The sequence below is a fragment of the Coregonus clupeaformis genome, chromosome 23 (assembly GCF_020615455.1).
Source record: "Coregonus clupeaformis isolate EN_2021a chromosome 23, ASM2061545v1, whole genome shotgun sequence".
Classification (NCBI taxonomy): Eukaryota; Metazoa; Chordata; class Actinopteri; order Salmoniformes; family Salmonidae; genus Coregonus; species Coregonus clupeaformis.
In genome coordinates, this window is record NC_059214.1 from 31,066,493 (window position 1) to 31,077,864 (window position 11,372).

The 11,372-nt window shown below is 45.7% G+C and overlaps 1 protein-coding gene across 2 annotated transcripts in view; it reads left to right on the top strand.

Annotated features, from left to right (window-relative positions):
- The window catches only part of LOC121536856 (immunoglobulin superfamily member 3-like), a 143,228-nt gene extending 132,392 nt beyond the window's left edge, over positions 1 to 10,836 (top strand). For both annotated transcript variants that reach the window (XM_041844455.2, XM_041844456.1), the window contains 3 exons: positions 3,291 to 3,701; positions 8,618 to 9,076; positions 9,652 to 10,836. In XM_041844455.2, the coding sequence (XP_041700389.1) occupies positions 3,291 to 3,701; positions 8,618 to 9,076; positions 9,652 to 9,902 (1,121 nt within the window). In that variant the 3' untranslated portion in view covers positions 9,903 to 10,836. The remainder of the gene's footprint in view (positions 1 to 3,290; positions 3,702 to 8,617; positions 9,077 to 9,651) is intronic.
- The last annotated feature ends 536 nt before the right edge of the window (positions 10,837 to 11,372 follow it).

Consider the following 11,372-nt stretch of genomic DNA (forward strand, 5'->3'; position numbering starts at 1 on the left):
AAAGTAAGTAAGCATACTAAATACAGGGTCAGTTCCAGTACCATATTAACAATGTGCAGGGATACTGGAGTGATAGAGGTAGATATGTATAGGGGTAAGGTGACTAGGCATCAGGATATATGATAAACAGTGTAGCAGCAGCGTATATGATTGTTTGTGAGTGGGTGTGTGTGTGTGTGTAGAGTCAGTATTAATGTATGTGCATATTATGTGTGTGAGCAAATGATGGAGTGAGTGTTTGTGTGTGTTGGAGGGTCAGTGTGCTTGAGTGTGTGCTGGCCTGCGAGTGTGCATAGATACAGTGAAAAAATACAAGGGTCAACTCAGTCTGTGTAGCCATTTTGTTAGCTATCTAGTTAGCTATTTAGCAGTCTTAGAAGCTGTTCAGGAGCCTGTTGGTGTCAGACTTGATGCACCGGTACCGCTTGCCGTGCGGAAACGGAGAGAACAGTCAATGGCTTGGATGGAAGGAGTCTTTAACGATTTTCCGAGACATCCTTTCACACCGCCTGATATAGTGGTCCTGGATGGCAGGGAGTTTGGCCCCAGTGATGTACTGGGCTGTCCACACCACCCTATGTAGCGCCATGTGATCGAGGGCGGTGCTATTTCCATACCAAGCGGTGATGCAGCCAGTCAAGATGCTCTCAATGGTGCAGCTGTAGAACTTTTTGAGGATTTGAGGGCCCATGTAGTGATGGAATGGGGCTCAGTCGAGGTGTGTGTGCACGTGCACAGGCTGTGTTTCCCCTCCTAAAGACTCTCCCACTCTGAGACACACCCGGTCGGTCATACCTTTTGTACCTGTAGCTAATCAAATCAAATGTTATTTGTCACATGCGCCAAATACAACAGGTGTAGACCTTACAGTGAAATGCTTACTTACAAGCCCTTAACCAACAATGCAGTTTTAAGAAAATAAGTGTTAAGAAAGTATTTAATAAAATAAACTGAAGTAGAAAATAGAAAAATAACAAATAATTACAAATAATTAAAGTAGTACAATAAAATAACAGTAGCTAATGTAATCTAATGTCACACCTGATGTCCCGGTAACCAATCCACTACTGTACCTCCCTGACATATTATTCTAGCACTCCATATCTCCCCCTCTTCCTCCCTCTAACTCTCACAGGTCTATTACCCCTCCTTCCTTCCTCTCTCCATCTCTTCTTCTCTTGCTCCCACAGCCTGGATTCCTTCATCTCTCCCTATATCCACCTTTCCCTCTCTCACTATTAAACTGAATCTTCCCTACTCCTCCTCCCTTCATCTTTCCCTCTCTACAGTGAGGGAAAAAAGTATTTGATCCCCTGCTGATTTTGTACGTTTGCCCACTGACAAAGACATGATCAGTGTATAATTTTAATGGTAGGTTTATTTGAACAGTGAGAGACAGAATAACAACAAAAAAATCCAGAAAAACACATGTAAAAAATTTTATGAATTGATTTGCATTTTAATGAGGGAAATAAGTATTTGACCCCTCTGCAAAACATGACTTAGTACTTGGTGGCAAAACCCTTGTTGGCAATCACAGAGGTTTGACGTTTCTTGTAGTTGGCCACCAGGTTTGCGTACATCTCAGGAGGGATTTTGTCCCACTCCTCTTTGCAGATCTTCTCCAAGTCATTAAGGTTTCGAGGCTGATGTTTGGCAACTCGAACTTTCAGCTCCCTCCACAGATTTTTTATGGGATTAAGGTCTGGAGACTGGCTAGTCCACTCCAGGACCTTAATGTGCTTCTTCTTGAGCCACTCCTTTGTTGCCTTGGCCGTGTGTTTTGGGTCATTGTCATGCTGGAATACCCATCCACGACCCATTTTCAATGCCCTGGCTGAGGGAAGGTGGTTCTCATCCAAGATTTGACGGTACATGGCCCCGCCCACCGTCCCTTTGATGCGGTGAAGTTGTCCTGTCCCCTTAGCAGAAAAACACCCCCAAAGCATAATGTTTCCACCTCCATGTTTGACGGTGGGGATGGTGTTCTTGAGGTCATAGGCAGCATTCCTCCTCCTCCAAACACGGCGAGTTGAGTTGATGCCAAAGAGCTCGATTTTGGTCTCATCTGACCACAACACTTTCACCCAGTTCTCCTCTGAATCATTCAGATGTTCATTGGCAAACTTCAGACGGGCCTGTATATGTGCTTTCTTGAGCAGGGGAACCTTGCGGGCGCTGCAGGATTTCAGTCCTTCACGGCGTAGTTTGTTACCAATTGTTTTCTTGGTGACTATGGTCCCAGCTGCCTTGAGATCATTGACAAGATCCTCCCGTGTAGTTCTGGGCTGATTCCTCACCGTTCTCATGATCATTGCAACTCCACGAGGTGAGATCTTGCATGGAGCCCCAGGCCGAGGGAGATTGACAGTTCTTTTGTGTTTCTTCCATTTGCGAATAATCACACCAACTGTTGTCACCTTCTCACCAAGCTGCTTGGCTATGACCTTGTAGCCCATTCCAGCCTTGTGTAGGTCTACAATCTTGTCCCTGACATCCTTGGAGAGCTCTTTGGTCTTGGCCATGGTGGAGAGTTTGGAATCTGATTGATTGCGTCTGTGGACAGGTGTCTTTTATACAGGTAACAAGCTGAGATTAGGAGCACTCCCTTTAAGCTCGTTACCTGTATCAAAGACACCTGGGAGCCAGAAATATTTCTGATTGAGAGGGGGTCAAATACTTATTTCCCTCATTAAAATGCAAATCAATTCATACCATTTTTGACATGCGTTTTTCTGGATTTCTTTGTTGTTATTCTGTCTCTCACTGTTCAAATAAACCTACCATAAAAATTATAGACTGATCATTTCTTTGTCAGTGGGCAAACGTACAAAATCAGCAGGGGATCAAATACTTTTTTCCCTCACTGTACATCATTTCTTGTCACCCGCCCAACTTATTCAAGGCCTCCTCTCTTTTCCTCCCTCTCTCTGTCGTACACTGACAGCCATCCTTTCCTTCTCTCTGTCCTCTGCCCACACACTAATATCCTCTCCTGTTCAGCAGGAAATGAAGACAGCCTCGACACATCTGTCAAACAGAAATTGCATTGTATACCTGTCACCAGCATTCACTTGTTTCTCTAAATACTGAAATTATTGTTGAAATAACTGTTCTCTCTCTCTCTCCTCTCTACCCCCACTCCCTTCCTCTTCTCACTCCCTTCCCCTCTCACCACTTCACTCCCTCTCTCTCCCCCTCTCTACCCCCTCCCCCTCCATTCCTCTCTACCTGTCCCTTTCCCTCCCTCCCTCTCTCACCCCCTCCCTCCCTCCCCCACTCCTCCACAGTGTCTAAGCTGCGTGTGCAGAAGACCAACCAGTCCCTGGTCTACCTGGAGGACAGCCGTGTGCGCGTCAACTGCTCCGTGGCCTCCCAGACCAGCACCGACTCACAGCACGCCGTGCTTTGGTACGTGCGCCGCGCGATGGGTGCCGAGGCCGACGAGCTCCTGCTGAGGATCGAGCGCTCAGGCGCATTTGAGTATGGTGCGTACGCAGACGAGGAGAGGTTGAGGCGGCGGGTACAGGCGGAGAGGATGTCGCCACGTCTGTATGCGCTGACACTAAACAGGGCAGAGAGCAGCGACTCTGGGACATACTACTGCCTGGTGGAGGAGTGGCTCACAGACCCAGACGGAGCCTGGTACAGACTGGCACGGGACTCCTCAGGCTTCACACAGGTCCTCGTCAGACAGCCAGGTGAGGAAGAAGAGGAGGGAAGGAGGGATCAGGGGAGGGAGCCTGGTACAAACTGGCACGGGACTCCTCAGCCTTCACACACATATCTTCCCAAAAGATATAGCAAGAGCCCAGTCTCTCTCTCTATTTGTCTCTGTGTCTCTCTCTCTCTGTCTCTCTCCATTTGTCTATGTGTCTCTCTCTCTCTGTCTCTCTCTATTTGTCTCTGTGTCTCTCTCTCTCTGTCTCTCTCTCTCTCTCTGTCTCTCTCTCTCTCTCTCTCTCTGTCTCTCTCTCTATCTGTCTCTCGCTATGTCTCTCTTGCTCTGTGTCTTTCTCTGTGGTTAACAGTAGCTGTTCTTGGCCCATGTGGTTCAGTCACCTCCTAACAGTGACCAGTTGTGCATAATAACCCCCCCCTTCTCTACTTTCCCCCTCATCCTCTCCCCCTGCCCTCAAGGCCGTCTCGCTCTGATGACCACATCACCTGCCCTGGGCAGAGCTCAGGTGGCAGAGCGGACGTTGTGGCTCTGGTGCCAGCTGGCACAGATGGGCATAGCCTGGCACTAGAGCCGAGGGGCATAACCCACCTGTCCACCCCTCCAACCCCTAATTTATTTATTTTATTTTATTTTATTTTATTTAACCTTTATTTAACCAGGAAGGGCTCATTGAGATTTAAAATCTCTTTTTCAAGAGCGTCCTGGCCAAGATAGGCAGCACCAAGTCATTACAAAAAATTACAGACAGACAACATGAAAAACTACAAGCAATCTAGTAAAAACCATTCATGAATTCACAAGAGTATAACAATATCAAAAACAGCAAATTAAAGACATTGACAGGTCAGGGAATCAGCCTCAAAATCCTTCATCAGAGATTTAAAAACACCAATCGGGACAAGTTCTTCCAGTTTAAAATTATTTTGTAAGGTGTTCCAAGACGATGGCGCAGAGTACATAAAAGACCTTTTACCAAATTCAGTTCGGACATTTGGAACAGTTAGCAGGATAAAGTCCAGTGAACGAAGAGAGTACCCACCACATTTCTGAACAATAAAAATGCCCAAATAAAAAGGTAGTAAACCCAAAATGGCTTTGTAAATAAAAGTATACCAGTGACTGAGCCTACGAGTGACTAGAGAAGGCCAGCCAACCCTGGTATACAAAGTACAGTGGTGCGTAAGGGTTTTGCAGTTTAAAATAAATCTCAAAGTACCATGATAAAGAGTGTCAATTGATCTCAAACACTGAGCGGAAGCATTCATATATAAAATATCCCCATAGTCTAGTAAAGGCATAAATGTAGCTGATACTAGCCTCCTTCTGGCTTCAAAAGAAAAACAGGCCTTATTCCTAAAATAAAATCCCAATTTCAGCTTCAATTTTTTTGTAAGTTGTTGAATATGCAATTTAAAAGAGAGGCCGTCATCAATTAGAATTCCAAGATATTTATATGAGGTTACAACCTCAATCTCCTTGCCCTGACAGGTAGTAACAGGTGAAAGGTTCAGAGGTCTATTTCTTGCATTAGAAAACACCATTAGTTTCGTTTTGTCAGTATTGAGGATAAGCTTCAATTGACACAAGGTATGTTGAACAATATAAAAAGCAGTTTGCAAGTTCTGGAAAGCTTTTGTAAGAGATGAGGCACAACAGTAAATAACAGTATCATCAGCATAAAAATGAAGTTGTGCATTTTGGACATTTTTGTCTAAATCATTAATATAAATAGTGAATAAGAGAGGACCAAGTACAGAGCCCTGGGGCACACCATTCAGGACAGACAATTTAACAGACATAAGCCCATCAAATTGAGTGCACTGAGTTCTATCAGACAGATAGTTAGCAAACCATGCAACTGCATGCTCCGAAAGACCTACACTCAACAATCTCTGCCTTAGTATAGCATGATCAACTGTATCAAAAGCCTTAGAGAGATCAATAAAAAGTGAGACACAGTGCTGTTTTTTGTCAAGGGCTTCAGTGATATCATTTAAAACCTTCATGGCTGCTGTAATTGTGCTATGCTTCTTCCTGAAGCCCGATTGATACATTGATAAAATAGAGTTAGTAAATCAAAACTCTTTTAGCTGTTCACTTACAAGGGTTTCAAGTATTTTCACCAGGGGTGACAGCTTTGAGATTGGCCTATAATTATTTAAAAGAGTTGGATCTCCCCCTTTTAAAAGTGGTAGGACAAATGCTGATTTCCAGATCTTTGGAATTTCATTACATTCCAGGGTTAGATTGAACAGATATGTAAGTGGTTCAGCTATGAAATCAGCTGCCAGATTTAAAAAGCAGGGATCCAAAAGATCAGGACCTGCAGGCTTTCTTTGATCTAAGGATTTCAGGGCTTTATGTACCACCTGCACTGAGAATGGCAGAAAACTAAAAGTTTGACCAGCTCTCACTGGTTCATCCACACAGGGTTGTACAGAGACAGAGGACACTGGTTCATCCACACAGGGTTGTACAGAGACAGAGGACACTGAATCAAACAGCCTACCAGATGATACAAAGTGCTCATTGAAACAATTCAGCATTTCGGTTTTGTCATATATAGCAACAGAGTCCTTCAAAACACATGACGGTAATTCATTAACATTACTGTTACCAGACATAGACTTAATAGCATTCCAAAACTTTCTAGGGTCATTCAGGTTATCAGTGGTAACAGACATAAAATATTCAGACTTGGCCTTCCTGAGAAGAAAAGAACACTTGTTTCTTAACTGCCTAAAAATAAGCCAATCAGCATCAGAACAAGATTTCCTTGCTTTAGCCCAGGCTAGATTACGGTCGTGAATAATACAAGACAGCTCAGAAGAAAACCATGGATTATCCCGCCCTTTAACCCTGAACCTGCGGAATGGTGCATGTTTGTTTACTATTTGGGAAAAAACCATCATGAAAGAATATCCAGGCAGTTTCCACATCAGGGATAAGCTCAATCTTGCTCCAGTCAAAATAAAACAAATCATGAAAGAAAGCCTGCTCATTAAAACACTTCAAATTTCTCTTACGAATAAAACGTGGATTTGTCTTTGGAACCTTAGTATTTCTAACAGCAACAACAGCACAATGGTCACTTAAATCATTACAAAAACACCAACCGCAGAATATTTATGTGGAACATTTGTCAATATCAAATCAATCAGGGTAGATTTATCAGGGCATTTAAGATTTGGGCGAGTGGGTGAATTAATCAACTGGGTAAGATTCATAGAATTACAAAACATTTTTAAATCATCAGACACCGGCTTTAACCAACACCAGTTGAGATCACCAATCAAGATCATTTCACTGTAAAGAAGTTTAGACATAAGGTGCGTCAAAGAAGAAAATGCATCACCAAGAGCAGAGGGGGGTGCCCCTGACTACCCAACAGAACTACAACCCCACACACCCTCACTCAGCTCAAACCCAATAACCTCGACCCTACAATGTCCTCTACACACCTTCAAGTCCCCCTCCTACTGTCTACACCCCATGCCCCCCCAATCTTCTCCCCTCACACTCCGGACTATCTGCGCTACATTTTGACTGTTTACAGACAAACATGGGTAACCCCCACCCCCCCTTTCCCCTCCCCGTAACATCTCTGAAAGCATCTGTTATGCCAGGGGTCCTGTGAGCAGGGCATTATAAATGCAGGGTGAAATGTGCGGGTGTCCGTGGCATCTGCCCGACTGCAACATGAAGGTCAGACAGAAGGGCTGAAGCTGGGCAGAGAGCAACAGTACTCATCTTTTATTTAAGCAGCAAAGTGGACACTGCTCCCCCAATTACATTAATGCTGAAAAACACACACACACACACACACACACATACCCTGTGACACATACATGGCAGAAACATATCTATTTGTCGCTTTCAACTCAAAGCGACCCAAGTGTGTGTTTGTGCATGTGTGTGACTGTGTGTGTGTATATGCATGATTTCGTGTGTGTGTATATCAGTGAATCACTTTCATGTTTTTTCTTTGAGTGTCTCACTTCTGTATTTCTCAGAGGTAAGATGTGCCTTCGGGATCCCGAGGCTCACCAGGGGATTGGGTTATTATTATCAAACACCATATCAGGGAGCTCTTATTCCATTTATAGTTATACATCTACAACTATATAAATATATAAAGATGGGTGGCAAACTTCCAGGCCTGATTTCCCAGGGGGCCGATAGGAGTGTCTCATTAAGGTGCTAAAGAATGCAGACACCCAGTAAGTCAGACGGAAATGGTTCTGTCGTGTCAGAGGAACAGGGAGATAAGACCAGATCGAGATGCCAGCTCTCTCCTTGCCTGTCTGCCTGTCTGCCTGCCTGCCTGCTTGCCTGCTTCCTCTCTTCTTTTAACCAGAGGAAACATTACAGTCTGTGAACAGCCTGATCTATCAGTCTTTTTAAGTTCAGTTCTTTTTTACTCGTTATAACTGGGTCAGTGTACAGGCCCTGTAGGAGTGTAGCCATCCCACACAGACACTCTCCCCCCTGGGCTAGAAGCCTCTAAGAGGCAGGGCTGGCCCTGGAGGGGAACCAAGGACTGGAAAGGCCATGGACAGCTGGTGTAACCCTGTTAGCCAAATTTTCGAGGGTTTTGGCATTTGGGGGTAGTTGGGCACGTAAAAATTCACAGTGAAAGAGATTTTGCTATCTACTGAGTTTATGATTGTGTTTTGGATTATGTGTGTTGAAGTTTTAAAGTACATAATGATTTGAAGCACATCGAAATCTATCGGTCAGTGTGAAGTTTTCTGTTTCAAGGCAGGACAATTCTTATAAAATTGTTATTTTCTTCTATTTCTCTCCCCCCCTCTCCCCCTCTCCCCCTCCCCCTCCCCCTCTCCCTCTCCCCCTCTCCCCTCCCCCTCTCTCTCTCTCTCCCCCTCCCCCTCTCTATCTCCCCCTCCCCCTCTCTCTCTCTCTCTCTCTGTGCAGAGGTGCGGTTACAGGTGGAGGAGTCAGAGTCTAATATCACCGTGTCCCAGTCCAGTTCCATCCGGTTGGGCTGTAGCATTCCCTCCCAGTCCTCCAGAGACTCTCGCTTCTCCGTTTCCTGGTACGTGGAACGCGCCTCCACACGCTCCGAAGAGGAAGTGGAGGAAGAACAGGGGGATGTTGAAGAGGGAAACCGGGACTGTGTGTTCTCCATCGGACACGACGCCGTGTTCGGGAACGGGAACTGTAGCCCAATCGAGGAGGCGGGGCCTAACTCACGCCTGCAGTTTGAGAGGACGACCTCTGACCTCTACAGTCTGACCATCCAGGGGGCGCGACCCGCTGACGCTGGGCGCTACTACTGTCACGTGGAGGAGTGGCTGCTCAACCCCCGCAACGCCTGGTATCGCCTGGCAACCAACAACTCTGACGTCACCATCGTCAACGTGATCCAGCAGGGTAAATCAATTAATACATTTCTGTAGTCCTTTTAGAAATAAAACAGATGGTGCCACATGGTGAATGACAATGTCCTGGGGCTAGAAAAACAAAGGCAATGCGATAGAATGGAGACTTATTATTGTTGTTGACATTTCAGCTGCAAAGTGTTTTTCCAAGAGAAGTGTTTTTTTTCACTAATACATTTGTTACAAAGTGTTTAACAGCAACCCTGGCCAACCAACTCCTCCTATTTGTATCATTATTATTCTAGAGACATTGACATTGGCTTGTGCTGATCTTACTGATGATTCTGGTGTTTGAGTTAGTACTGTCAGCTACAGTATAGGCTGCTATTAGCATGCCAAACAAACATCAAACTACACCATAATGGAATGCTCTCCATTGATGTCATCTTTTCATCCATATCACACTCCCATCCAATTTTCTGTTTTCTCTACCTTGCCCTTCTCCTTATTTTTCTCCCTTTCTCTCGCTCTCTCTGCCCTCCCTATCTCTCTTTCTCTTCCCCCATTCTCTCTCTGTCTCTCTCGCTCTCTCTCTCTCTCTCTCTCTCGCTCTCTCTCGCCCCACAGTCTCCACCCTGCAGTCGGTGGTGTGCTCCAACGACTCTCTCTTCTACTTTGTCTTCTTCTACCCGTTCCCCATCTTCGGCATCCTCCTCATCGCCGTGCTCCTGGTACGCTACAAGAGCCGCAGACACAGCAAATCCCAGGAGGGCAAGAACGGTGCCCCCTTACTGTGGATCAAAGAACCCCACCTCAGCTACTCCCCCACCTGCCTGGACCCCCCCGCCCTCAGCCTGCACCCCGGCTCAGTGGACTAAGGGACAGATCCATAGCCCTCATCCCATAGTCCTCATCGCGGACCCAACCAAGACCACGCCAGGGAGGGGCTACTCCGGACCTCCACCTGTCTAATCACTGCTGTGTCCAAGCTCTCAATCAATCTGTCCATCCATGTATAATCCCACCCCCCTGGTTGCCCTGGCTGCCTGTCTGTGAGATGCCCTGCAGCAGCTCTGTCGTGTGTGGGTGGGTGGGTGTGTGCGTGTGTGAGCATGTGGAAAAGTGTGTGAGCATGTGGAAAAGTGTGTGTGCTTCGAATGTGCGGACGTGTGTGTATGCGTGTGGAAGTATGAGTGTATGTATCTCTTGCTCTCTTTTTTCCCTTTCTCTCTCCTTCTCTTTTCTCCCTGTCCATTGGAAAACTGTATTTCATAGCTATAGTTTATTTAGTTTTTTTTCTCAGAAACAGTAGTCTGTTTTTCAAAAGACGTGAAGATCACTCTGCTAGAATGGAACAATCTGGGAACAGGAAAATGACAAGTCAAGGACCCTAAAGTTTAGGGGTGTACTGTACTGTACTGTTCTGTACTGTGGACCTGGTGAGGATGATAAGGAATGTCTCTCTCTGTGCTCGGTGGACTGATCTCAGAGCAGTTACTGCCTGGCCTTATACGTTAGTTACCATAGTGAAGGCCCTCCTCCCACTGACTCCAGAGCTGTGGACTGCCACAGAAACACTGAAACACAAAGACAATCCCTGTGGCTTGGAAGAGGTCTGTGTATGTGAGACAATGTGTGAGAGTGTGTGTGTTCACCCATCTGTTTCCTCGGTGTGTTTGCCTTTGCAGACAGAGACAGACCTGGCCAACCCATTGAACACTGCCAGACACCAGGCATCAGGGTGAATGCACTACTCCTCTCCAAACAGAGAGAGAGAACGAGGGAATGAGGGAGAGAGGGAATGAGGTAATGAGGGAGGGAGGGAATTACGTAATGAGGGAGGGAGGGAGGGAAAGAAAGAGAGAGAAGGGAGGAGGATAAATGAACTTCTCTGTCCTGCTGAGGGCATACTTTTGACATGAAGGATATTTTAGTGCCAATAACTTCTTATTACACGCTGCCCTCTGCATCAAATGTTTGAAGTTTAAAGCGGGCAAGCAAAACCGATTGGCTCTGAGGCACTCTGTAAATATGGCTACCGACCCCCTGCTGGGGGATTATGGGCCTTGTAGGCATAAAGGGCGATTTTTACGCTTATGTTAAACCAGTTGAGCCGTTATGGCATAAATGTTTTGACACAGTGGGAATTATTGACTGAAATGAAATTCTCTGCCATTTTAAACGTTGTCTGCTATTACTACCCCATGCCGTCTTTAATAGACATGAATTAATGGAAACAAGCTGTGCAGCTCTTAGAAAATCCTGTAGAGGGTCGGTGAGACACAAGACATATCATCACTAGAGGTGTGTGTAGAAGTCAAGTACATGCAGCTTACCACACACACACA